We start from the raw sequence: 25,442 nt of genomic DNA, 5'->3' as shown, positions 1-25,442 counted from the left end.
AGGTTGTCTGCTAGGGTGACTCTGTCTTCACTTCCCTGACCTAACCCTCTTTCTGTCCTCCGTGCGTAGGGGATCGGTTGCTACATGTTCCGCATTGACGACTCTGAAGTGGTGGATGCCACCATGCATGGGAACGCAGCCCGCTTCATCAATCACTCCTGTGAGCCCAACTGCTACTCCCGGGTCATCAACATTGATGGCCAGAAACACATTGTCATCTTCGCCATGCGCAAAATCTACCGAGGGGAAGAGCTCACGTACGACTACAAGTTCCCTATTGAAGACGCCAGCAACAAACTGCCCTGTAACTGCGGCGCCAAGAAGTGCAGGAAGTTTTTAAACTAGAACTTCCATCAGCTGCAAGTGAGCCCTGAAGGGCCTGGGGCGAACCAAAGCTTCAAGTGAATCCCTCCCCCGCTGCTCAGATAGGACGGGGAGGCCGGAGGCAGGAATGAAGATCGGCTGGGCTCAGGGACCTGACTGGCGGCTGTGTTTCTCTGTCAGAGTCCACATCTTCATGTCTCGCATGCGCACACTTACCCTTGTGAAAGACGTGGGCGACTGGAGAAGATCCTCAGCGTGATTATGTTTTTGCTATTCTCATTTCCCCCCGCCCCTGGTATTTGTTTCTTGGCGTGGGGCTAATGAGCAGGAGAGGGGAGGGGAGGTCGGCCCAGGCCCAAGCGTGGGGGAGCGATCGTGGGTCCTGTCGCTCTATCCCTCTCTGTCTCTTGGCTCAGAGTGCTGAACGTGGCGTTCTCCTCCTCTGCCTCGTTTGAGGCCTGTGTCAGAAGTTCGGTAGCACAGTGTTTGAGTGAGCTTTCCTCCTAGGGAGAGAGTGCACCCCACCAACCGGCTTACCCCGAGGACTGTGTGCGTGTCTGCGGTTCCTTCTGCTGCACGTCTGCAAAACACTAGTTGTGAGGCAGCTGGCGTACTGCGTGGCGCAGGGAGGCTAGTGCGTTGCGTGGCTCTGGCTCGTCTGGTTGCATCTAGGAAGGCCGAACTGGGGAGAGCGGAACAGAGCAGCCCACAACTAGGCTGAAGAGGGTTTGGGTAGCGCTTCGCTCTGAAATCCCTGCCCTGAGCATAGGGGAATTCCTGGCATTCTTTGGCAGAGAGAGGGCTTGTGCCAACAGTTATGGCACTGTAAATCTTTGCGAGCAAAGGTTTCCTTTCAACAGCACCCTCCCTCTCTGGCTTCATAGGAGGAAAGTAGTCCTTTCCCCGGTCCTGTCTCCAGCAGCTGGCTCCCTCCTGTACCCAGCGAGCTGAAGGCACTTCCAGCTGGTGGTCTCTCTGCCACTGTGGAGCTGGTCCGAGGGACAGACATCTCTAGGGAGAGGTGGGGAGTGAGAGCCGGCTCTGGGATTAGCTGCGTACCGCTGTAGAGCTGGGAAGGACTTGCGTGGAGGCTCCCACAGGATCCACACTGTTCAGTCTCACTGCGGTGTCCTAGGGCCAGGTGGGGAGACAAAGGAGCGCGATCCTGTAGGCAGGCGCCTTTCGTGGTCCGTCTCGTGGGTGTAGTCAGGTCATCTTCCCCAAAAGGCACAGAAGAGGCACCAAAACAGAGCATAAGTTCTCTGCAAAGGCAAGGCCAAACACTAGCCAGCCTCGTCTGCACCATGCAGCATCCAGACATGCATAGGAACTAAATAAGTGAGTAATTGGCATGGTTGAAATTACTGTAGCTGAGGAACTGAGCTTGGTTTAGGCGAATCAAAAGACACTATTGTCCTGGTTAAAGCAGCGCAAATCCTCCTCCTGTTTGGGTCTGCTCCGCACCTCCAAAACAAAAACACAGAGAAAGAAGTAAAAAGCCCCAAGCCTAGCAAATGACGACATTGGATTTTACTCTGTTCTGTTTACAGTTTAGTATTTAAGGTTTTATAAATGTAAATATATTTTGTATATTTTTCTATGAGAAGCACTTCATAGGGGAAAGCACTTATGACGAGGCTTTTTAAACAGTGGTATTATCCTAATTTAAGAGAATCTCTTTTTAATGATTTTTTTATTTTCATAGGACGGTTATAGGAAATATCTGGCTGGACACAGTCTGATCCTTTCTCCAGAGAGGGGGGGTACACTTTATTTTTATTTTTTACTCTTATTCTGCCTTTCTGACTTCAGTAACTGTTTCCAGGAGGTTTGGCTGGACCTTAAACTTTATTTACCCATCAAGGTGGGGGCGGGAGGGAGAATTGCCCAGCTTAGGAGTTTGACTCTGTCTGAACGACTGTCTGTGCCCCCAGGCAGCAGGCGTGATTCTGCCTTGCCCGTGCCGGCATCCTGCTTGTATTTAAAAAGGAAAAACGAGATAAAACGAGAGAGACCTAACCCTCGATACTTCTGTTGCTGGTAGGCTGGTCGGGGGCACGCACCTCGTTCTGCAGTCTCTCTCTTGAAGGCAGATGAGTTTTTCTGTGGAGAAGGGAACTCCGGAAGTGCCCTCATTTTTCCAAGCTGTCCTGCGGGTCGATCGGGAGTCGGCAGGTCGGAGAGCTGCTCTGAAACGGCACCGGCAGTTGGTGGGAAAGGGACGGGAGCACCTGCTGACTCCCCGGTGCTTGTGATGGGGCACCCTGAATCCATACCCTTTGGGCCCCGAGACCCCTTTCTCTGACCTGAGAACAAAATAACGGCACTCGGAGGGTCGGGAACTGCCTGTTTCCTTTCGTTATTGCACTGTGTGATGATTATTTGGTGATAACTGTTGAAAGAAAAGTCAAATTGACACTGCATTTGTTACTGAGATGATTTGATGCACTGACAGTTTGGGAACGCACATACCTTGAGGAGGCCAAAGAGCGTGTGCCCAGGGGGGTCTCAGCCCTGTGTCCCCAGGCATGGCTGCTCTCAGTCCTTTTCCTTTCCTGTTTCTGATGGCAGTGCTGGAGGACAGCCCTCGCCTTGGCAAAGCCCGTGAATTTATCTGAGTAGCTCAGCTCCGCTGCGTTTTCTCTCGCCCGCGCTGCTGCCGCTTCCCGATCTGACAGAGGAGGAGCGTTTTCCCCGGCTAGCGCATCCCTTCCATCTGCCTGGCTGCGGGAGGAGGCTCCAGCTGGGAAGCGCTGCCCAAAGCCAACCCCGCCTAGGTAAAAGCGGGGAGGAGGGTTGGTGGGAGCGGCGTGCCGTGGCAGCCCCCTGAGAACCGAGCACCAGGCATCTCTCCTCCCGTGAGGACCGGTCGAGCCCGCGGGTCCGGCTGGCTGTCCGCTTTGCTGCTATACCATTCGCGGCTGCCTCGGCGGGAGCCGCTGTGGCCAGTGAAACTGTCTGTACCCCCGGGAAGCTGTGCTGCACCTCGCAGCGAGCCCGGGCCCCTCGGGATGAGTGGCGGCGGGGCAGGGAGAAGCCCTAGCAGCGAGCATGGGCTCACCGTCACCGCCTGCCCCTCAACCCTGTCCTGCCCGGGCTGGTGGTGAGTACAGCGCAGCTTCCCCGTGTATGAATGTATATTTTATAAGGACTGACGCAGATCACGGTATTTGAAAATACTAAAAAAAAAAAAAAAAAGGAACCTTAGGGCGTTTATTTTTCTTTGTACAAACCGACGTTTGTTTGTTGTTTTTTTTTAAAGGAAAAGCGGGTCATTGCAAAGGGCTGGGTATCTTTTCTTTCTGGTTTTCTTTCATTTCAAAGCAATACCAGGTTCTTCAGCGAGACGGTCTTTGTGCAGAATCATGCCATTCAAACCCATACTACTGGTCCATTCTTGACACTCGCAAGTTTTTTTTTTTTATAACTATAAATACGATATATATAGGAACTAATATAGTAATGCACCGTGTAATGAAGCCTAGTTCAGTATCGGTCCATGGCTTTTAATTCTCTTAACACTATAGATAAGGATTGTGTTACAGTTGCTAACGACGGCCGGGAAAGCCAGGTCGTGCGTTCCCCGCCAGGCAGCAGCTCCCAGGGCACGGGCTGCCGGGGCCAGGGGGCCGGGAGCGGGCGGCGCGGCCTTTCCTGGCCCTTCTTGTTACCAGTCAGTACTTGTACAACTTGATTTCTTCCTTTTCTTCCTCTCGTTTTGGTTATGAATGTTGGGGTACCACCTGCATATAGGGAAAAAAATGTGCTCTGTGCTTTCCTGGTATCTTTTTAACGAGGTACAGTAGCTTTGTCTATCAACCGAGAACTATACTTGTGGTGTTTCTTTTATTGAACTTAACAGTCTCTTTAGTAAATACAGGTAGGTGAATAATTGTTTCAAAAAATAAAAGAAAAAAAAAAAGCTCTGCAAAGGCAAGGTTATGTTCTAGAAATACATTTCTTGACAACTTATCATGTATAACAAATCTCTTTTTTTTTTTTTTTTTAATGTGTTCTTCCAAACTTCTGGTTGTTTTTGTTGGGGTTGGTTTTTTTTGTTTGTTTTTTTTTTTTTTTAAAAAGAGGAAACGTGTCTAAAGTACATCAGTGTTAACTCCCTGTCACAGGGAAGAAGGAAATACTTTAATAGTTTAAAAAAAATGCTGAAAGCTCTGCAAAAGACTGAATGTAAAAATAAAAGTGTACATAGTTGTAAAAAACAAAAAAACAAAGGAGTTTTTAAACATGTTTATTTTCTATGCACTTTTTTTTATTTAAGTGATAGTTTAATTAATAAACATGTCAAGTTTATTGCTGCAGAGGGTTGCTCTCGATTTCTTCTTGAGGGTTGAGAAGCTGCTTCCCCCGTGTCATCACTTCTCCTGGAAACTCCTTGGGGGACAGGAGCCCCTGGTGAGCGCCAGCGGCTGCTGTTGGGGACGCCCAAGGGCTGTGTGGGGCGTTACGGGCCACTTCGCCTCCACGCCGCCCCCAGACTGCGGTGTTTGGGGGTTTTGGTGGAGAGGTGCTCTGCTCTGGCTCGACGCGGCCTGTGTGCACACAGGTCACCTTGGGAAGCTGCGAGTCTTCCAGCTGGGCTGCTGCCTCTGGGAACTGGCTAGGCGGCGGGGCCTCGCACCAGGGCTGGGATAGGCTGGGGAATGGTGAAGCGGTGCCGGCGGTGTGAACGTTAACCTGGTGGAGCCTTGCCCGCCTGCGCCCTGCAGCCCAGCCGCGGGGGTCTCTGCACACAGGGCACCATGGCCACGGCAAACGACAGGGCCGTCCTGCAGACCATCTTTAACCCCAGCACCCCTTTTGGGGATATCCCTGGGCTGGAGGAGGAGGAGGAGGACACCCAGGAGGAAGGTGAGGGGACGCTGCGTCAGGTTCTCACTGGAATCAGTGGGCAGCGGGGTCCCTGCACTGCCACTGGGCGGGCAGGGGAGGGAGGCTTTGTGGGCTGGGAGCAGCCCCTGCCTGAGGCTGGACCCCGGCACCCTGCTGGGGTCGGTTCCCACCCCCCCGGGACAGGGGGTGCACGGTGGGCACTGGGGCTGCTCCTCCCAGGGTGTCCTGCTGCCAGCCGCTTCCCCGGCCAAGGGCTCGCCTTTGCGCTGCTGCAGGGGAAGCCTTTGCGCTGGAGCTGCTGGAGCAGGTCCGGGACCTGGAGCTGCAAGGGGTTTCTGCCGCTGAGTCAGGAGATGTGAGCACAGCCCTGGAGAGGTTCAGCGAGGCCATCCGCCTGCTGCCCGAGCGCGCCTCAGGCTACAACAACCGGGCACAGGCCCTGCGGTTGCGGGGGGACGTGGCAGGTGAGCAGCGCCGGTGCAGCTAGGTCACGGGTGGCCCCCTGGTACTCGCAGCCTGCCCTGACACCTCTCTCCCCCTGGCCAGGTGCCCTGCAAGACCTGGACACAGCCATCTGCCTGAGCCGGGGCTGTGGCCGTGCCGCCTGCCAGAGCTTTGTGCAGCGCGGCCTGATCCACCGGCTGCAAGCTCGCGAGGAGGATGCACGGCGGGACTTCGAGCGAGCGGCACGGTTGGGCAGCGCGTTTGCCCGGCGGCAGCTGGTGCTGCTGAACCCCTACTCGGCGCTCTGCAACCAGATGCTCTGCGAGATGCTGGGGCGGCTGCGCAACCCCAGTGGCACCGGGAGCGAGTGAGACAGGCAGGAGATGGGCAAGGCAGCATGTGGGCTGGCAGAGCCGTGCTCCCAGGGTGGCCCAGGTCCATCTCCGGTGCTGGAGATCCTGTTCCTCCTCCTCCTGGCTGACAGCCGGAGATGAGAAGTACTGACGTGCTTTCCTTTGTCTTGGCTCTGCTCCACCCCCAATAAACCTCCCTGTGTCCCTGGCACTTCAGCTCTTGTTTGCAGCGTCGCAGGCAGTTGTGGCGTTATTCCCGTGCATGCACCACCCTGCTGACATGGGCGGCCCCATGGGTGCAAGGCTGGGCTGAGCGGGGGGCCGAGCCTCCCTCTGATGAAGAGGGGAGATGTGAGGCACAGGGACATCCATCCCCTGCCCTGGCTGGGTGGTCTCTGGCCACTCTAATGCGCACCAGGGCTGTGCTTGGGGCCAGCTGGGTGGCAGGACTGACCGCGCTGCTGCAGCAGCTGTGCGCAGCAGCAGCCCTGCTCAGGGAAGGCGGCTCGGGGAAGGCGGCTGTGGGGGCCCAGCAAGAGGGGATGCTCGCAGCTGTACCCAGGACCGCCCCTGCGCCGCATGCACAGCCCTGCATGCCGGGGCCCAGGCGCAGAGCCGCACTGCGGGCTTAGCTGGACACGGCAGTGGCGATGCTGCAGGTAAGGTGCAGCCTGGCTGTATGCTCCGACCCTGCTGCATGCGGGGACGCCGGGGACTTAGCACGGGAACAGCCCCGTGTCCTTGCTCCAGCTGTCTCTCTCCTAGCGCTGAGCGTGGCTGGCGTGCCATGGGGTGTCCCGGGGGCTGGCCGGGGGCTGCCCTTGCCTGCCTGCTGCTGCTGCTTGGCATCCCAGCGCTCTGCTTGGCAGGTGAGGCTGTAGTGGGGTCTGGCACATGGCTCTGTCAGCAGGACCCTGCCACAGCTCTGACGTGCCGCGCGCGCTCTCCGGCAGGGCTGGGGGAGCTGGGCCCCACCATCGATGGGCAGCCGCTGGCAGTGTGCACTCTGCGGGAGGAGGAGAGCTGTGCCTTCACCTGCCAGGCCCCCCCACCAGCCCCCGGCACCACGCTGGTGTGGTACCTCGACGGCCGGAAGCAGGAGGCAAACTGCTCAGCTGTGGGCACTGCCAGCACCTTCACTCTCACTGCTCAGCGCACCAACCGTGAGCTCAACTGCTCCCTGACGGACCCAGCCACCGGTGAGACCTACAACGCCTCCGTCCTCCTCGACGTGCAGTGTAAGGTCCACGGCGCTGGCCCTGCTCGGGCAGAGGTGCGGGGAGGGTGCGTGGGGCTGCTGCCTGGCCAGAGCAGGACTGTAACCTGCGTCCATTGCAGCCATAGCGGGGCAGCATCTCATCAGTCCTGTGCAAACATGGCTGACAAGTGCTCCTGGCCCCTGGCGAGACAAATCCTGCCCCTGGCTGTGCTGCCCCTGTTCTGGGCTTCCCCCATCCCTCCTGCCCATCTCACTGCCTGTGTTTGTTGCCCAGATAAGCCGGAGATTCTGCGGGCAGATGCCCGCTACCAGGAGGTCGAGGGTGCTGGGCTCCTCCTGGTGCTCTTTGTACTGGTGCAAGCCAACCCACCCGCCAGCATCACCTGGGTGGACCAGGATGGGCGTGTGATGGCCAACACCTCCGAGTTCCTCCTCCTGGGCACTACGCACTACCCGGGGCTGACCAACCACTCGCTCCATGTCCACCTCGGCAGCATGGCCGGCAATATCTCCATCAGCGCTGCCAACAGTGTGGGCGTCACCACTACCTCCCTCCTGCCCCCAGGTAGGTGTCGGGGGGTGGGCACAGAGCAGCAGCCGTGCGGAGGGGTGCTGAGGGGGCTGCGCTGCCCGTGCAGGTCTGCTGGATGCCCGTGTGGAGCTGCCCCTCCTGGGCATCACTGTTGGAGCAGCCCTGGCCCTGGGCGCCCTCCTCAGCCTGGGCTCCTGTGCCGCCTGCCTGGCATGCCACCGGGCCAAGCCGGTGCCAGATAAGGGGCAAGCAGGAGGGAGCAGCCCGCTCAGACGCTGCTCCCGTTGCAGTAGCTCCATGCACCCACAGCCCCAGGGTGCGCATCTGCCCCGCCAGACCCGGTCCCTGCCACCCAACCTGCGCCTTGGTGACCTCATGCAGGAGGCCGGAGGTAAGCCCCTGAGGTGCCGGTGCAGAGGGACACATGGGGCCACAGCTCCTGCCCGGGCGAGGGTTAGATGTCCCAGCTCTCACCCCTTTTCCTTCTCCACAGCTTCCCCCAAGGATGTGGGAGCCGGTGCCAGGGGAGAGGAGAGCACCCTGCTGGGGTTGGAGAACTCCCTGCCGGGGCCAGAGAACTCCCTGGTCCTCAGCAAGCTTGGTGAGGGAGCGTAAGCGGGCAAGTGGCCCCAAAACCCACGCTGCGGGGCTACTGGCCTTCACAGTTGCCCCGAAAGGCAACGGCTGTCTTTGTCCTGCAGGTTTTATCCAGCTCCCAATGTCTGGGCGCATCTACAAAGTGCCCAGCATGAGCAGCGATGAGATCTGGCTGTAAGAATTGGTGTGGTGCCCGCAAGCCAGGGCTGCCCGGCACCAAGTACGTACCAGCTTTTGGAGAAGCACAGCCGAGGGTGCCGGGGAGGCCATGCTGGGTGGCGGGTGCTGACCAGCCCCTGGCTATACGTTAAGCTGCGCACTGCAGGTCTCGGTAGCTGCGCCATTAGCCAAGGCATGTTCTTCTGTAGCCTGTGCACTTTACAAATAGGCTATTACAACCAAAAGGCATCAAAGCTGTTTATAGCCAGACTCTGCTAAGCTGCTAGCGCTGCGATTCCTCCTGGGGTAAGGTCAAGCACCTGCCTTGTTTTAGCCTGATCCTCTCCACCCCTGCCAGAGCTGCAACAGATGGGTCAGCAGGCAGTGTGGTGGGGGCTGGAGAGAGTCCTCCCAACAGCAATAAACTAAACTCAAGCGTCTGTATGGTGCCACGCTGTTTTTTTCTCCTTGGCAGTTGCTAAGGGGCTTGAGGATCAAAAAAGGGGCTCGGTAATACGGGGCAGAGGAGATTCGAGATCCCCGGATCAGACCTTGGAACACATTGGTCAGATCCAAGTGTCGTGTCCGAGCACAGAGTGTAGCGTGTGCTCGAGGAGCCTCTGCCCTGCAGCATTTGTCATTGGGAAGAGCTGTTTTAATGCTGAACTGCTTGGGGACAAGTCAAAAATGGAGTGATTAGGCAACTTCCGCAATAAATGCGATGAGTAAAGTCCTACTCTATGAAGGCAGAACAGCTCAGCAGTATCTATAAAACCAGGGAGGCTTCTGAAATGCTGTGCGCTGCTTCACAGGCTGCTTTGGTCATATCTCGAGGTCCAGCGGCAGACGTCGATCCAGGAGATGAGGGTTTAACGTGAAGCTTCAAGCAAAGCTTAACACTTCCACGTCTGCTGCTTGTGAAGGTGGGTTGGATGGTGGGCTGTTGCCCTTCTTCCCATCAGCTAGCGGCTTGAAATGCTGCAGGAGAAAGAACGTGTTAGTGCAAAGATTCGACGCTTGTTAATCAGAGTACATGCGTGCATCTGAAAATGCAAGCTACTTCTGCTCCGTATGAGCTGTGTGCTCAGCAGTCGCCCTGACTTCGGTGGGAAAAGCATTCTGGGGTTATGCTGGACTGTTAAACAACGTGGCATCCCAGCCTTGCGGCACATCAGAGGCTCCTTGTGTAACGTTGAGGTACTAGGGAAATGAGAAGCTTAGAAAATGTTCTTTGCAGCCCTTTATTGTGGCCTACCAGCCCTTCACAAACATCCACAGCACAGGAAAGCCAAACATAAGGAGAGAAGCTGGGCAAGCGGTGCCTGCCTGGAGTCGCTTACCTGTGAGTTCTTGAACTCCGAGTAGAGGGAGAAGAGAACGTGCAGAGGCTGGATCCGACTCTTGTACACGGGGATGTCCAGAATGGCTACGAGCAAGAGCAGAAGTGTGTGAGAGCGTCTGGGCTGCACCGCCCTGCACGGGCTGCTCTAAGTAAAGACTGAGCATCCTGCTGCCCACGATTACTTGGGCCTTCACTCATCAAAGACCGCAGGCGCCTGCAGTACAAGAGTTTGCTTCCTACTGAAGGCAGGAGAGAATGATCTTGACTACTCAGGGCTGAGCCTGCACCTAGAGGTCTCTTGCTTTAAGTGAGCCAGTGCCAGGCCAGCAGCACACTCGTGTCTTCCACCCTCTTACCGCATATCATGTCGATGTATTCGGCCAGGTCACAGTCCATCTCAGCAGTGGGGAGGCCCACCTGGAACAGATGGGGCTGTCAGCTCTGCTCCCGTATGGCAAGGAGCCCAAGAGCACACGCTGATCTCAGGCTGAGCACAGAGGCCTCCTGGGCAGCAGCCGGGAATTCAGACATTAGGCTACTCCCCTGACTTCTGGCAAGGGAGAAGTGGTAAGCAGGAACAAAGCTGAACGGGCCGGGCTGCGGGCAAAGTGCTCAAAATGGAGCAGGAACACAGCTTTCATGGATGACTGTTTCAAACACCATGCACTGAGCTAACTACTTATTGCTTGGACAACATACCTTTCCCAAGAGCTCCTCAAATTCTGGTGACCATTCCTGCATCAGGGTCTCAATGTCGGGCATTGGCCTGCCAGGGAAGAAAAAGAATATGGACTTCAGGATCACACGTAACTGAAATGGCTTCCTACTGCCAGACTGCTGTAAATAGGACAGCCTCCGTTCTAAGCAGCTGAGAGAGACCTGCATGTCTGCTGAGTGTCAACGTGGGCATTTTTATTTGTCAAAACAAGCCTAAGCTTGACAAGTTGCAAGTTCTGCATGCTAGCTGTTGAACTAATTCAGGTTACATAGGGAGAGAGAAGAGCAGAGAGGGAAACCAAGCGTCCTGCACACATGCATGGCAGGACTACCCTGAAAATTGGCACGCCTTCTCCCTCTCGGAGATATTTTGATAGTTTCACTCAGCACTCCTAGACTTTGCCACCAGCCTCCCACTGACCTGAGCTTATGCTGCACAAGAGCGTGTGAGGCAGAGCTGACGGAACAGCTGACCTGGTGTAATGGACCGTGGCAGGAGGTTTGCAGCGGTGCAGTTCGCTGATACTTTCAATCCAGCTGTCAATAGCTTTGGGGTTCTTCTCTGCATTCTCCAAACTCTTCACTTTTATCTGCTGCTAAAAACAGAAATATAAACCTGGAAGCATTTTTTGGTGTTTTGGGACTTTTTTGCAAACCCTGTGTTCGTTCCTGATTAACCAAGCGTTTTCTCTTTCCTAGTTGCACTATACCAACATATTTCTGCAGACAGAAGAGCAGCTGGGAAATGAAACGCAGAGTGAAACCAAGTAGTGACAACCAAAAGAAAACAAAACGTCGCCTGAAGGAAACAGATCCAAAGTCTGTACCAAGACTTGCCTAAAGCAAGGCTTAGATCCACTGCAGTGTAAAGCTATAGGTTAAAGAAAAAGGTTAGTTTTTTTCTGCCTTTAAAGACAAGTTATCAGTTGTACTGCAACACTATAGTCACATAGAGACAAAATAAGAGTAAAATGCAACGGTTTCGCTACAGCCAGCGTGCAGCAAGTGACTCCTCCCTCTCCGCAACTCACTGTGATGTTGTGCTGCTTGGAGTTCTCTGTCAGCCAAAGAGAGAGCACAGTGGGATCTGACTGCTTGGTTGACGGCTCGTCCAGGACCAGCAGGCCAAGGTTATCAGGCTTCCCGTCAGGACGGGGAACCTGCGGATAAAGAGAGACCCTGTTTTCTACAGGAGTCCAGAGCGGGGGAAGTCGGGGCTATTTTGTACAGACCCTTCCTGCAGTTTAAAAATCACACCCTAAAAGGAATTGGTGGGCATGCTCTCTTGAATAGAAGTTGTTAGTACAGTGCTACCTGAAAAGCACAAGGTGTTGGACAAGGGAAAACGCAGCCCTCGCCCCAAATTACATAGGTGCTGTTTGAGAGATGACTGAACCGCTGAGTGTGGTTTCCTAGGTCTCTAGAACGTTATCTCTGACAGTGCAGAGCAAGGGTGGGCACCACTGCGGGGACAGACCAGCCACCTCTGGGCTTGCACGGCCTGACCGCCCCTCTCGCACCAATACAACGTTCTGTTTCCGCTCATGCGGCAGGAGGTACAGAGGAACCTGAAGCAACTGCACCTTTAGGAACGCGTCAATGTCTCCAACTGCAGGAATAAAGTCTGGAATAAAAGGCTGCAGTTTGTGCTCTATCTCTATTGTTTTGGGAGTGTACCTGGAAAAAAACAACAACACAGCGTGGGTGACTCTGAACTGTCCTGCAACACGTGCCACAACAATTGACGCAAAGGAGAGCCAAGAGCGAGCTAAAACTCTTTCCACTCACCTCTTGATGTACTCAAAGAGTTCTTTGATTTCAGAAGATACAGGCAGGTAGTCATAATCTGCTAGATCAAAGTCACTAAAGAAAGTAAGAGAAATGCGGGCAAAGATTAACTTGTGGCAGGTTCTGTACAAGCAGGAACTGGGACCCAACTGTGCAAGACAATCATGAACGAAGCTGAAACACCAGGTAGTCAGTCTCTCAAAAATTCTTGTTGTACACGAACAACACCATTGGCCATGTTTTGCCTTGGGCCTCCTAGTCAAAAAAAGCACTTTGGTGATGGACAGTTGCTTGTGATTACAGACTTGTGTAGGGGATGTCAAAAGGTGGGTAAGTGATCTGCACAAAGGCAGTTAAGACAGCAAGGAGTGGGTTTAGTAATGGTTTTGGAGTTGAAAACAGCAGAAAAGGAGGAGGATTATCAGGAGTGGAATGATGTGTTTGAGATGTTCCTTCTCTTTCTTGGGCATCCACTGCCAGCCAGGGCTGAAGAAGCCGAGACAGGAGCCTGGCCGACACCTTCAGTTGTTCCCAGCTGTGCCTCTCCTTGGTACAGCAAAGCAGGGCATGGGGATTGTCCGAGGAGCCGCCCTGGGTGGCTGCAGTTCGTCACACAAAGGAACCTCTTTTTCCTGGGCCACCCAGGTACAAGGAGGAAGGAGCTGCCTGTCCCGAGGGCCACGGCCATGTCTGTCCTCGCGGGCTGAGGAGCACGCCAGCCGAGCCGAAAGGGCCCGTACGACACCTGCCTGGCACCGGACCCTGGCTCCTTTGGCCGGTAGCACCACTCACCCCTCCAGCGCAGGTCCGTGCTCCTCTGAGTCGTCCTCCGAGTCGGTCTCAGAGGAATCCTCCTCCTCCGAGTCGTCGTCGTCGTCGTCGTCCTCGCTGAGGGCCGCCGGGGGGGCCGAGCGGGCTGCCGCCTCCTCCTAGGCGAAAGAGACCGGGCCTCACCGGGCCGCCTCACCGGCCCGGCCCGCCCCTCCCGGCGCTGGCCCCGTGCCTACCTTGCCACCGCTGCCCTCCTCGTCGCTGCTGCGATCGGCCGCACCGCCACCCGCCCCAGGAAGCCCCGGCCGGCGGGACCCCTTGGGACGGCCCGCGCCCCCCGCCCGCGGCGAGCGGGCCCCGGCCGGCCTCTCCGCCGCGCCGCCCGCGTCCTCGGCCTCCGGCAGGTCCAAGCTCTCGTCGTACGGCTGGTTCTCGACGAGGCGGGTCTAGGCAGAGAGGCGCGGTGAGGCGGCGGCGGCCCGGCCCCGCCCGGCCCGGCGCCCCGCGCCCCGCTCACCTCCAGTGCCCGCCGCTCCGCCATGCCTGCCCGCCACCGCCCGGCCGCCGTCGCCATGGCGACCCGCCCGCCTCGCTGGCCCGTGGCCGGCTAGAGCGGCGCGACCTCCACGGCGCCCCCTGCTGGGAGGGGTGGGGGCCGCCGCCCGCCGGTCCGCCGCCGGGGCCGCCCCGCCCCGCGCGCCGTGCGTAACGCCGCTTCCGGCTGGGGACGTGGCTCGGCGCCGCCATCTTGTGGGGCTGCCCGAGGGGACGCGGAGCGCGGAGGGAGCGAGCGCGGAGCCCAGCGCCGCCGCCGCCATGGTAAGGGCCCGACCGCGGCCTGCCGCTCGCCGCTGCGGGGTAGAGCGGGGCTTGGGGAAGCTCCGGGTGGGGCCTTGGCCTCTCCCCGCCACGGCTCGTAGGCCCTCCGCTCGCCCAGGCCCGGGCGCAGGCCGGTGCTGGAGCCCAGTGGCCTGAGGGGGTAGAGCCGAGCGCTGTGGCAGGTTCTTCTGCGGCCCGGGGAGACGAGGTTGGATCCGACAGCCCTCGGGGGGCGGCAGGGGCGCAGGCACGCTGTCCGTGCCCGCGTCCGGGGTGAGCAGGACGCTCACAGCGGTGGAGCGCCGCTTACAGAGCCGCGGTGCCTCTTCAGCAGAGGAACTGGTGGTCGCAGCCTTACGTACGCGGCATTACGCTTGTTTTAAAGGTCGTTTGGGGTATTAAGGCTGTTCCCTCGAGTGCTGGGTGCAGCCAGGCGCAGGTGATGGCCAGCTACTCCCGTATCGGTGCAGAGTGTAACGCTGTGAGGTTTTTTGTCTCGGAGCTAGTCCTGCTCCTTGTGCTCCATCCCCAGCGTCGTTTGATGGCCGTCTCGGTCAGCAAAGGCTGGCACACTGCTCCATTAAAGAGTAGGGCTGTGCCCTCACGGTGCAGTGGGGATCCTTGGTGCTGCCTGGTTCTCTTGCACCGTGGTCTGAGTACTTACAGAAAGGAAATTTATTTCAGACCTCTAAGTGCTTCAGGATATGTTTGTCCCCGAGTTGTCAAGCTGCAGAGCCCCAGGGCAATCCAGAAAGAGCCTGGCACTCTTACCAAGGTGCACACACAGAGTGCTGCTGATGTGGGACTTCAGATCGGTCTGTGTTTGAGAGTTTTTGCTACTTGCCTCATTGTTAGACAGCTGTTAATAACAATGGTTGGGGATTTAAAAGATCTTAAATGCAGAAACTGCCTTATTCTGACAAAGTTAATTATAAAGCTAATCTATGAGAGAGAAATGTGAGGAGGAAGTCTCCGTAGTCTGAGAGAATGAGAAAACTTAAGCTGGCAATTGCCCTTCTACCTTTTTATTGTTGATGTGATAACATCTCCGAAATACCCGGGAGAGTTATCCAAGTGCTGCGATTAATATAGCTGTCAATATTTTATTAATCTGGCTTTACTGTAAATGTGGTATTGGGAAGAAATGTCATGTTTTAAAACATTCTTATGTTTGGTTGTAAGCTGGGGCCGGACTGACAGAAAACTCAGTAACGCAGAGGCTCACCGAAAGCATTTTGGGGGTTTGTCACAGCTCTGTGTATGTAGAACTGGCTGATTCGCCGCGTCTGCCCAACAGGAGCACTGAGCTTTCATTCAGGATAGCGCAGGAACAGAAAGCGGACTGGAGAGAGGGAAAAGCAGAGGTGGGTCTGCTCTTAGAGTGGTTCAGTTCCTGGTGCTGGTCACAGAAAAAGACTTAAAATCACATCTAAGTAAACTCGGTTGACTACGCAGTACACATGAAGGTGAAACATAGTCGGAAGTGATCCTTTCTTTCAGGGAGTCGTGCCACGCTGGGCTCGCCGAGGCTGTGTGGTGTGGGAGGCCCAACTAACCAGCACTCGCCTTCTCCATAGGTGCTGTTGGCAGCAGCCGTCTGCACAAAGGCGGGGAAGGCCATCGTCTCCCGGCAGTTCGTGGAGATGACTCGGACCCGCATTGAGGGGCTGCTGGCGGCTTTCCCGAAGCTGATGAACACGGGGAAGCAGCACACTTTTGTGGAAACGGAGAGTGTGCGGTACGTCTATCAGCCGATGGAGAAGCTCTACATGGTGCTGATCACCACCAAGAACAGCAACATCCTGGAAGATCTAGAAACACTCCGACTCTTCTCTAGAGTGGTAAGGATCTGTCACTTAATGTGGAGTTCGCGTGCGTGTAGCCTAAAACAGTATTGTTGTAAGGGAACCTGTTGGTGAGGTGGTGCTGAAGTGCTGTCTGCCTCCACCTGGCAACTTGATTTTCCAGAGCCTCTTCCTGACCTGGAAGTAAGCTTTGAAGTTTCGGTGGTGTTTTTGAACTCCACATAAAAAATCCTCAGTTGCGGTTCAGCTGGTGAGACCAAAGGGATGATGTTGTAAATTTAACATTAAATATTCTTTGTATTCTTAATATAACACACATATTCCTTCTAAAAGTAACACGACGTTACAGCATGCGATTGTTAGAAGTACCGTACTACTTGAAATGCATTTGTAAGCAGCAAGTTTGTGCAGCTGTCTTCATGCAGCCAAAGGATCTTCAGGAAATTCGCTGACCTCAGTGTGTGTTGGGGTTCCTCCAAGTTAGTGTTACAACTAAGCTAAAAGGTTGTATAAGTAAGTATTTTAGTGTAGAAAAACTAAGAACGGCAAAACTTCATTTTGTTGTTTATCAACAACGTAAAGTTATGAAAAGCAGCTTAGTGGAGCGCGGGTCTCATGGAGGGTCTAGCGCACCTGTGAAGTCTGGGGATAGTAGACAGAAAATGTTTGCACAGTATTGTCTACGGATACTCCTTTAAAATGTTTTCCCCTAATTAGATCCCTGAATACTGTCGAGCTCTGGAGGAGAATGAGATCTCCGAACACTGCTTTGACCTGATTTTTGCCTTTGATGAAATTGTGGCCCTGGGCTATCGTGAGAACGTAAACTTGGCACAAATTCGGACCTTCACTGAGATGGACTCGCATGAAGAAAAGGTGTTCCGAGCTGTCCGAGAGGTGAGCGGGAATAACTGCAAGCCTGGTATGAGGTACCCTGTCTGGGAAACGCTGTTTTTCTTGTACTAAGGTGTTACAACACCTTGATAGGGGTCATAAAATTATTTAACTTCTCTGTAAACTAAATGCCTGTCTCTTGTTTCCTTTTTCTTTGCAAAGGGTTTATGAGCAAATACACTTAGTTCCTGTGCAGACTAAGATTGAGAATGCAAAGCTCTATCAGCCTCTTGTCTTTTACTTCAGACTCAGGAACGTGAAGCAAAAGCTGAGATGCGCCGTAAAGCAAAGGAATTGCAGCAGGCCAGAAGGGACGCGGAGAGACAGGGCAAAAAGGCACCCGGTTTCGGTGGCTTTGGTAGCTCGGCCGTGTCTGGGGGCACAACGGCGGCGATGATCACGGAGACCATCGTTGAAACGGAGAAGCCCAAAGTGGCACCAGCGCCTGCCAGGTAGGTGTACAGTAGGTAGCAAGCGTTCCTTGGAGCCAGCAGTGTCTGACACCACGTGCCCAAATAAAGGCTCTCTAATATGGGTTCTTTGTCTGCGTAGCCCTCCCGTTTGGTTACTGTACTGTAGAGGTTGTCATGCCTTTTTAAAGCCTCCCCTTATCTTTGCCGATGGGCGTGTGTTCACCTCTGAGCCTTTAATGTGGGTGCTTGTAGGCCGGTATACGCTGCACATTCTTGAGGCACCCCCCCCCTTACTGTTGAAAAGTATTTGTGCTGTCTACCACAGTAGCATCCCATAGTCTCTCTGGAGTCTTTGATAGGCAATGGGCTTCTCATTTTGTGTGAGAAAAAGAGGTCCCAGCTCCTGGCAATACTGGGAACAGAATCCAGATCTAAATTATGACTTGGCATCCTACACGTAATACCATTGGTTTCATGCGCCTTCTCCCGCAAAAAAGGCTGCAGAGGTGAACGCTGTATTGTTGGACCAGTCAGGTTACAACACTGATAACTGAGGAGGGAGGAATCTGTTGCCATGAGCTGACTTGGAGATTATTGTGCCTTTTGTTTAGGCCTTCAGGTCCCAGTAAAGCCTTGAAACTCGGCGCTAAGGGGAAGGAGGTGGACAACTTCGTGGACAAGCTGAAATTGGAAGGAGAAAATATCATGACTTCCGTAGGCAAGCGCTCTACGGAAGCAGCCAAAGTTCTGGCTCCTCCCATTAACATGGAGAGGTAGGTATTGCCCTCACTTTGAAAGTGGTCTCCTCACAGCTCTCTCTGCAATGCACGTGTTGCTTTGTGAGCTAGCTTGCTTCTTAGTTTTCAGAAAAGGCTTTTTCCTGCCATTCAGGTCCTGTGTGCTCACTCAGCCTGTTAATTTTAAAAGATGGTGGAAAAATCTTGGAAAGCACAGCAGTAAAACAGTAGATAGCTAATTTGATTACGAATTGCGGTAACTAAAACAGGATGTACAACCACTGCTTAGCTGAGATTGGGAATTTTCCTATGCCTTTTTCCCAGTGTTTTGCCTTCAGATGAGTTAAAATAGCTGCCATTTTTCCTGTTCCCCAGGCACAAAGAGTTCCTGCCTTATTGCTGCTTAGCATGGAAGCGTTCACGGCTCGTTTTACATGTAGCAATTCAGAACCTTTTAGTGCCGTGAGCCACGCTGCTGTACGGCAGATGGGTTTTCAGTGAACAGCGTGTCGATACGCTGTATCGTTGCTGTTTATCTGGGCTTGCATCCATTGCAGGCTCATATCTGTGGAGCCACCTGCCCCCGAGTTAACCTGTCAGAGCAGCGTTAGCGTCTGCTGTGCTGTGCATGCTATTATGTTTGGGTCCGTCATGCTCTTGGGAGCACCTGCTCATAACACATAGCCTGTCCTTGCGGAGCACTAATCTCTCATCTTGCCTGTTAGATGTCAAGCGCTGGACTTGAGATACCTGCTTTTTTTCTGTTTGTCTAGTGTGCACATGAAAATAGAGGAGAAAATTTCCTTGACTTGTGGCCGTGACGGAGGGTTGCAGAACATGGAGCTGCATGGCATGATCATGCTGCATATTTCCGATGAAAAGTTTGCACGGATTCGCCTGCATGTAGAAAATGAAGACAAGAGGGGAGTGCAGCTACAGGTAAAGCCTGTTTGGTGTCCCATGCTGTTGAGCATGTTTTTGCTGCTCTCCAGGACAAACTATTGGAAATACTTGAGCATCTTTACTGTCCTATGTTCTTCTCCAAGCTTTCTCAGCAAATGCTTTGAAACTGGGAGTAGTCACTGCAGACATTACTGCAGCATAAATGCAGGGTCAGCTCATGCTCAGAAGATTGAAGTTCACTTGAGAAATCTGGTCTCGTGCACTTATCTTCCTGCCCTCAGACCCTTATCTGTCCAGTAATGCACATTGGCGTGCTGTCTGATCACACCTGGACTTTGCAGCAGCCTGGTGTGTTGCTTGGTGCTTGTTTATATTATGCGAGCTTTAGCTGGTGAGCAGGAGTGTTAGAGTTAAGTTACTGTGCCAAGGAGGCATTAATTTATTATCTAGAAAGCTGTTTCTTCTTGGGGTCGCTCGTGTCCTGTCACTGCTGCCTCTGAGACAATTCCTGGAGCCGGAGCCCTTGATGGCAGTCAGCGATAGAAGCTCAGGAGATTCTTGGAGATACGTCCTCCCCTTTCTCCCTCTCTGTTTGTGTGACCTTACTGAGCCCTGGAGATTGTGCTGCTTTGATACGCTCTTTTGCTCCCTCCTCCTCCTCCTTGACAAGAGTTTGTCTGTACATAGCTGGCTGCAGGTCTGCTTATACAGTAGTAGTTTCCTTATCAGCGCATCTCATAAGCGAGTTCCTAACAATGCTCCCACGTGTGCTGTTTCAGGTGGAAGACGAGATCAAACCCAGTGCTGACTCCTGTCTTCCTAGTGTAACTTGAACGTTAACTTGCAAAAATCCTCAGCTTATAAAAAGCTGCTTACGCTTGCTGTTGTGAAGAAAGCGTATTTAAATTGAGTTTGGCTGCTGTCATACATATGCGTTGAGGTTGCTGAGGGAAGTAGTATTTTTCTGGTTTCAGGGTGTTCTTCCCAGCAGCATTAGGTTGTTTTTTCTTCAAGAGAGATGTCCATTATGGGTTTTCAGGATGGTCTTTGAGATTTTAAGAGTTGTTAAAGTTGTTCTCTAGGTTGTAAGGCCAGGACGTGCCTTGCTAGTCTCTGGCACAGTGGCAAGTAAGAATTGCAATGGTGTGGGTTCTTCTTAGCAGATCAGCGTTTTCTGGAAGGAATCCCAGGTTGATAAGCAGATGTGCTCCAGCTGGGCTTCTGAGCAAGGAGCAAAACTGATGCATATTTTGTCAAGGAAAATACTCTGGGATGCCTAGGCCTGTCTTACTGGTACCCGCATTACCTACATATGGTTCTCTCCTTAGGCTTAGAGTTACAGCCTGGGCATATGTTCCCCTTTCAGACTCACCCAAACGTGGACAAGAAGCTCTTCACTGCAGAATCGCAGATTGGTTTGAAGAACCCAGAGAAGTCATTCCCTATTAACAGCGACGTGGGCGTGCTGAAGTGGAGGTTGCAGACCACGGAAGAGTCCTTCATTCCACTGACAAGTGAGTGCGAGTGTGCGTCTGGGGGCTCGGGTGGAAGACGCTGGTGTTCGTTCATGGGCTGCCGGCTTGTAGCCTGCCTTGCGGCAGCTGGGCTGCCTGGAGTGTGGCACGTTGTGAGGTGTTGGAGATATCGTGCGTCTTCCATTGGGCAGTACCTGTTCTCGGCAGTGTGTGTTTTCTGTAACACTCTTGAAGAAAACAAAACACTTAAAGTCAGAATGTCTTGGGGTTGACTTTGCTGCACTTTTCAAAGAGCATCATCTTTTGAGAGCCTGTTCCAGGTAGAAAGACTGCATGGGTCAGCATACTGTTTCTGTGCCCTCAGTTAACTGCTGGCCGTCAGAAAGCGGGAACAGTTGTGATGTTAACATTGAATACGAGTTGCAAGGGGATAGCCTAGAGCTGAATGATGTGATCATCACCATTCCCTTGCCGTAAGTAATGTTTCTTGTCCAGGCAGCGCTAACAAGTGCTGTCCTGGATCCCGTCGGTTCCTTCCCCTTTCTGGTTTGCAGTCTGGCCACGCAAATGGGCTTGACAAGCGTTTTCTTAGCTCTGTGCAGATAAGCTATTGTAGCTTCTCGTTGCCTGCTCTAGGTCTGGTGTCGGCGCCCCAGTGATTGGGGAGATTGATGGCGAGTATCGCCATGACAGCCGGAGAAATCTCCTTGAGTGGTGCCTGCCAGTGATAGATGCCAAAAACAAGAGCGGCAGCCTGGAGTTCAGCATAGCAGGGCAGCCAAATGACTTCTTCCCAGTGCAAGTCTCCTTCATCTCCAAAAAGAACTATTGCAACATACAGGTACGGTCACTGCTGGTGCTCTGCCCACGTGATGTCACTCTTGCCTCTTTTAAGCTGCTTGAGTCATCCACTGGCTAAAAACGGCCGTGCTGTGGTGTGCAGGCCCTGCTGTCCTGTTCAGCAACAGCTTAGGCGTCGGCATTAAGCTGCCTCTATGTTAGCTGGATTCAGGAGCGGCAGCAGGCAATGCTGGCAACTTCAGCTTCCCAGAGCTTGCCTGCAGTTTTGGTTGTGCCTTCCTGCCTCTGAGTAATCATTAATTCCCCTTAGACTTTGTTAGAGAATCCATCAGCCTTCTGAGACAAACACTTCTAGGCATATGACTGACTGACTGACTGTCTGTCCCCGCTGAACTGTAGCCAGCAACTGCTGCTTAACTCCTCGCGGGCCGCTTTCAGCAGAGACACAGTTACCATAGAAGATCATTCCCCTGTTTGTTTCGGGTTTCCTGAAAACAAGGATCTTTCTTTCAGGGCTGACTTGTGGTTCGAAAGTGCTAGGTTGATTCTGTCCTCGTGACCACCCTGGTGTCAGAAAGCGCCGCGTAGCCGCAGTGGGGAGCGGCGTTCCATGCTGAGCTAACTGTGCGTCTTGTCTCCGCAGGTTACCAAAGTGACCCAGGTAGACGGGAACAGCCCTGTAAGGTTTTCTACTGAAACCACCTTCCTGGTGGACAGGTACGAAATCCTGTAATGCCGGCCGTGGGGAATCACAAAGGAAGAAATTTTTAAATTAAAAAAAAAAAAACAAGGCCGAAATTTATTCTGAATGTTGGGAACGCCGCAGCCCCCTCTCTGCTAAGACGCGTGGCTCTGTCTGCCATCTGCAGCGTTCCTGGGTCACAGACATTTTTGGCAGAGAATTGACGTGCTCATGGGGGGAAAGGCTACAAATTTCTTTGGCAGATTTTTACTGACCGGCAGAAAAGCAAGATCTCTGCAGAGAACCTGGCTTTGACACATCCCCTTCTCCCCTGAAGATGACCGGAGCTCAGTCCCAGAGCCTACCAGACATCGTTCTCTTCCTTTCTGAAGCGTCACGCACTGTTCTGTTGTTGGTGCTGCCATTTTAATTTCTCCTCGGCCTTCAACTCTTGTTTCCGTTGATGAAAGCAGGCATTAAGATAACATGCGTGGGGGCGCCTTGCTTCTCTGGACCCTTCCCTCTAGTAGAAGCGGAGCAAGTTGGCCTTGGTTTTCAAGGTGTGGGGGGGTTGTGGCAGGGGTGTGGGGTGGGGAAGAGGAACTCAGCGCTTCGGTCCTTATGGCCCTATGCCTGGGCTCGCCTCTGTGGCTCAGAGAGGGCTCCGAGGAAGCACAGGCTGTGGCTCCGGATGCTCTAGCTCCTGCTCCAGGGGGGAGAGTCCAGAAGGGACTGTCCCATGCATGGGCCAGTTGTCTGCTGCAGCTGCTCTTGGGCCAGGCTTTGAGGCAGTTTAATTAGGTTAGAACCAGCTGCATGTCCTTCCCAGTGCCCTTTCAGTGTCGTGGGAGGTTGAGGGCTTTGCCTGCGTTGGTGCAAACAGCCATGGAGACTGGGTTACTCGGCCTGTGTGTCAGGATCTGTCCCAAACTAGTGTTCTTTCTCAGTGCTTGTGGATGGAGAGGAAGGAAAGGCTGGTTTCCAGAAAATGTGAGTGCTGATCCAACTGTGAGCAGCACCCCAGTGTGGCATCTGCTGTCCCAGAGCTGTTCCTCCAGCTGCCTCATGAGCATCGTTTGCCTCATCTCACAGACCTGTGCTCCCTTCAAAACTCATCTCACCTGCTTGACTCAGGGCCTGTCCCTAACAGCTTAACTGGCCCCCAGTGAGGTCTGCAGGGAGCATGCTGCCCACTGCCGCAGGTCCTGAGCACGCAGATGGAAAGAAAATGACCTAAAACCATGTGTAGTGTGCTCCCGAGAGAGCCCTTCTGTGGGAGTGAGCGTGTCTCGGTTCACATGGGGTCCTCTGCCAAAGAAGTTCGTGGTTGCTCCTCCTCCAGAAGCACCCGAGAGGAAGTCAACCCTGATCCCGGGCTTGGGAGGGCGGGAGAGCAAAGCCTGGTCCCTAGCGAAGCAGGTGACGAATCCTGTGTTCGAGAGTTGCTTGTCCGTATGATTTTAAAATGGAGTTGTGGTTAGTTCAAGCATCCAAGGAGTTTTTGGGTTTTTTTCTTAAATTCGTTGGAGGGTAATATTTAAACCAAGCTGAGATCCCCCATTTTTGTAACCCTGTACGATACTGGCCTAGGGCATAGAGCACATTCCAGTGTACACAGAGAATACCAAGTCTTTAATCAAATAAAGAGTATTGTAAAAGGAACGGGCTGAGGGTCTTGGGGTGGTGCGGGAGACGGGCCGGCGGGTCCTGCGGGCGGAGCGGCCCTCTCGGCCGGGTTAGCCCCGTCCCTCCGCCCCTCGTCCCCGCGGGGGCGGGACGGGGCCGGCGGCGGGGCGGGGATGCGGCCGCCGGCCGGCAGCGGAGGAGGGCGGCGGAGGAGCCCGGGACGCGGCTGTCGGACCAGCGGAGCGGAGGTGAGCGGCGGCCGGGACGGGGTGGCGGGGATGGGGTCGGGGTCGGGGTCAGGGCCCCGGCCGGGCGCACCGGCACCGGGCACCGGGGGCAGCTTGTCTCTCACGGGGCCGGGCGGTAGGACCCCCACTGGTGCCCCAGGCAGCCCCTGCCCTTAGGAAGCCCGCGGGGCTGGGGCCGGGGTGTCTTGTCCCGCAGGGCCCCCTCAGCCGGCAGCGCTTTGGGGGCAGGGGCCGGCCGGGGCAAGTGGCTAAAGGTTCTGGCTGGCCGGCCGGGGCAAGCGGTCTAGGGCTCTGGCTCTACTGCCTTCGCGGGACGTGGTGGGGGTCCCTGCCCACCTGCCTGGGGGGCTCCTGAGGAGGGGCATGGGGAGGGAGGTGCAGATGGGAGAGCAGGAAAACCCCTTCAACCATAAAACCCATCATTGCACAACACTGGGGGTGTGTGGGTGGGCCGGGAGCCGGAGCCAGATCCGGTGGTCTGTGTCGGTGGCGAGTTTGTTGGTATGGGAGTCCTGAGAGCAGCTGACCCCGTGTGGGAGGCTCTCCCATCCCCAAATCCTGCTGCGGCTCATGAAAGGTTGCAGGGGGAGGCAGTGCTCGGCCCGAGGCTGCCCCTCACGTCCCCGACGCCTCTCAGGGAGCCTGGGAACGGCGCTGGCCTGGCCGGACCCTGCTCTGCGGCGGGACCTTGTTTACTCTAGCTTCCTGACACGCTCTTGCCACGGCCCCTTCGCCCGCTGCCAGAAAGCCCGAGGAATTTGGCAGCCCCAGGAGGTATCCAGCTGCTGTGCCGAAGGGCCACCCGCCCTCCCACCCATCCAGCTGCTCTGCGAGCCTCCAGCCCTCCCGGGGCACCAGGCAGGGACTGCAGCGGGGCACATCCGCCGGCCGAGTGCCGCAGGCAGCACAGAGACCAGGCAGCAGCAGGGCAGCAGTGCCCAGGTGTTTCTTCGGCAGTTGCTCATACATTTGGGTTTGCAATGCGATACCTTATGTTGGTGTGCACGCGGGGCTGCAGTGGGCAGGGTGCCGGGCAGGGTGATGGAGCTGCGGGTTTGCGTGACAGGCGGTGCATGTCAATGGCCAGATACCAAAATGGAGAGGGCGATGCCTGTTTTGGAGAGGTGAGGTTCACCCCTGCTCCTCTCCCAGTGAACACAGGGCTGTGTGATGGGTTCATGCTAGGGACCGGACCCAAGACCCATGAAACCCATCCCGTGCTGTGGTCCCTGAGCTGTCATTAGCGAGGAGCTGCAGATGCTCCCCGCTGAGCCGAGCGTCTGGCCTGCATATGAGAAGCCATCATTTGCTACGAGAGGGCTTTGGGGAACGAGTCTCCATCGTGCAACCTTATGAGGGGTCCTGGAGCTCAGCAGTGGTGGTTTCCCTGTCCATGCTGCAGTGACCGGACGCACATGCTGATGCTGGGCTCAGTGCTTGAGCTCCGGCAGCAGTCGGGACCGTGTATGACATCACCGGCCCTCGGACCTGGCTCATCTTAGGGACCGCTGGGTGCAGGAAAGCAGGGATGTGCGCCCTCCCCTACCCAAACATGCGGCGGTTATACCCCAGCCTGTGGAGAGCCCGAGGCGCGACGCTGGCAGGGCCTCGTCCGGAGTGCAGCTGTGCTGCAGCGGTGCAGGAGCGCTTCATGGGAGCGCTGAGATCAGCGGGTGTGGCCGGGATTCCTCGGCTCCCGCCGGAGCTGTCTGTTGGCTGATTTACAGTGATGTTATTGCCAGGAGCGTTGCGTTGCCCCAGCAACCACGAAGCAGCCCCTGATGCCCCTCACCCAGGTGAGATGGGGACGGCTGAGTCTCCCCTCCTTAGTGTGGGCCAGCCCCTGGCTCGGAGGCAGCGGCCGGGAGCAGGCTCCTCATTCCCCTCTGACATTGCGCCGGAGACGAACTCCCCCTTCCCAGCTGCCAGCGGAAGGGACGGT

General features: G+C 55.0%; 5 protein-coding genes across 5 annotated transcripts in view; 4 read left to right on the top strand and 1 right to left on the bottom strand.

Moving 5' to 3' along the window:
• The window catches only part of KMT2A (lysine methyltransferase 2A), a 45,983-nt gene extending 44,753 nt beyond the window's left edge, over nt 1-1,230 (top strand). The window contains exon 36 of the mRNA XM_059829537.1: nt 70-1,230. Coding sequence (XP_059685520.1) covers nt 70-345 — 276 coding nt within the window. The 3' untranslated portion in view covers nt 346-1,230. The remainder of the gene's footprint in view (nt 1-69) is intronic.
• Nucleotides 1,231-4,994: 3,764 nt separating this feature from the next.
• Nucleotides 4,995-6,144, top strand: TTC36 (tetratricopeptide repeat domain 36). The gene is made up of 3 exons (XM_059829766.1): nt 4,995-5,193; nt 5,451-5,639; nt 5,722-6,144. Exons 1-3 carry the CDS (start codon nt 5,085-5,087, stop codon nt 5,988-5,990), a joined length of 567 nt encoding a protein of 188 aa, XP_059685749.1. The 5' UTR covers nt 4,995-5,084; the 3' UTR covers nt 5,991-6,144.
• Nucleotides 6,145-6,759: 615 nt separating this feature from the next.
• On the top strand, nt 6,760-8,498 carry TMEM25 (transmembrane protein 25). Its single transcript, XM_059829774.1, has 6 exons — nt 6,760-6,841; nt 6,926-7,210; nt 7,466-7,756; nt 7,830-8,114; nt 8,217-8,324; nt 8,425-8,498. Exons 1-6 carry the CDS (start codon nt 6,760-6,762, stop codon nt 8,496-8,498), a joined length of 1,125 nt encoding a protein of 374 aa, XP_059685757.1.
• A 166-nt stretch (nt 8,499-8,664) lies between these two features.
• Nucleotides 8,665-13,671, bottom strand: IFT46 (intraflagellar transport 46). The gene is made up of 11 exons (XM_059829544.1): nt 13,615-13,671; nt 13,334-13,543; nt 13,119-13,255; nt 12,327-12,401; nt 12,122-12,215; nt 11,570-11,698; nt 11,013-11,134; nt 10,521-10,587; nt 10,178-10,238; nt 9,820-9,905; nt 8,665-9,457 (listed from the first exon to the last, which is right to left on the bottom strand). Exons 1-11 carry the CDS (start codon nt 13,669-13,671, stop codon nt 9,362-9,364), a joined length of 1,134 nt encoding a protein of 377 aa, XP_059685527.1. The 3' UTR covers nt 8,665-9,361.
• A 222-nt stretch (nt 13,672-13,893) lies between these two features.
• ARCN1 (archain 1) lies at nt 13,894-22,187 on the top strand. The gene is made up of 10 exons (XM_059829690.1): nt 13,894-13,916; nt 15,494-15,757; nt 16,439-16,618; nt 16,862-17,067; nt 17,640-17,801; nt 18,539-18,704; nt 20,035-20,182; nt 20,508-20,616; nt 20,780-20,984; nt 21,588-22,187. The coding sequence occupies exons 1-10, from the start codon at nt 13,914-13,916 to the stop codon at nt 21,675-21,677; spliced, it is 1,533 nt and encodes a 510-aa protein (XP_059685673.1). The 5' UTR covers nt 13,894-13,913; the 3' UTR covers nt 21,678-22,187.
• Nucleotides 22,188-25,442: the final 3,255 nt, after the last annotated feature.

This window comes from Gavia stellata, chromosome 26, assembly GCF_030936135.1.
Source record: "Gavia stellata isolate bGavSte3 chromosome 26, bGavSte3.hap2, whole genome shotgun sequence".
Classification (NCBI taxonomy): domain Eukaryota; kingdom Metazoa; phylum Chordata; class Aves; order Gaviiformes; family Gaviidae; genus Gavia; species Gavia stellata.
Note: the sequence above shows the minus strand (reverse complement) of the source record. Positions and strands in the feature narration are given on the sequence as shown.

What these genes read in the sequence shown, in the direction of transcription:
- IFT46 (XM_059829544.1), bottom strand. Translation starts at nt 13,671, where the DNA reads ATGGCGACGGCGGCCGGGCGGTGGCGGGCAGGCATGGCGGAGCGGCGG. An exon ending in AGGAGGGCAGCGGTGGCAAG is followed by an intron (nt 13,256 to 13,333) that starts GTAGGCACGGGG and finishes TCTTTCGCCTAG; the next exon opens with GAGGAGGCGGCAGCCCGCTC. An exon ending in ACATTGACGCGTTCCTAAAG is followed by an intron (nt 11,699 to 12,121) that starts GTGCAGTTGCTT and finishes CTTTATCCGCAG; the next exon opens with GTTCCCCGTCCTGACGGGAA.
- TTC36 (XM_059829766.1), top strand. Translation starts at nt 5,085, where the DNA reads ATGGCCACGGCAAACGACAGGGCCGTCCTGCAGACCATCTTTAACCCC. An exon ending in GGAGGACACCCAGGAGGAAG is followed by an intron (nt 5,194 to 5,450) that starts GTGAGGGGACGC and finishes GCGCTGCTGCAG; the next exon opens with GGGAAGCCTTTGCGCTGGAG. An exon ending in GTTGCGGGGGGACGTGGCAG is followed by an intron (nt 5,640 to 5,721) that starts GTGAGCAGCGCC and finishes CCCCCTGGCCAG; the next exon opens with GTGCCCTGCAAGACCTGGAC.
- TMEM25 (XM_059829774.1), top strand. Translation starts at nt 6,760, where the DNA reads ATGGGGTGTCCCGGGGGCTGGCCGGGGGCTGCCCTTGCCTGCCTGCTG. An exon ending in CCCAGCGCTCTGCTTGGCAG is followed by an intron (nt 6,842 to 6,925) that starts GTGAGGCTGTAG and finishes GCTCTCCGGCAG; the next exon opens with GGCTGGGGGAGCTGGGCCCC. An exon ending in TACCTCCCTCCTGCCCCCAG is followed by an intron (nt 7,757 to 7,829) that starts GTAGGTGTCGGG and finishes CTGCCCGTGCAG; the next exon opens with GTCTGCTGGATGCCCGTGTG.
- ARCN1 (XM_059829690.1), top strand. An exon ending in TGTTCCGAGCTGTCCGAGAG is followed by an intron (nt 16,619 to 16,861) that starts GTGAGCGGGAAT and finishes CTTTTACTTCAG; the next exon opens with ACTCAGGAACGTGAAGCAAA. An exon ending in AGAGGGGAGTGCAGCTACAG is followed by an intron (nt 18,705 to 20,034) that starts GTAAAGCCTGTT and finishes TTCCCCTTTCAG; the next exon opens with ACTCACCCAAACGTGGACAA.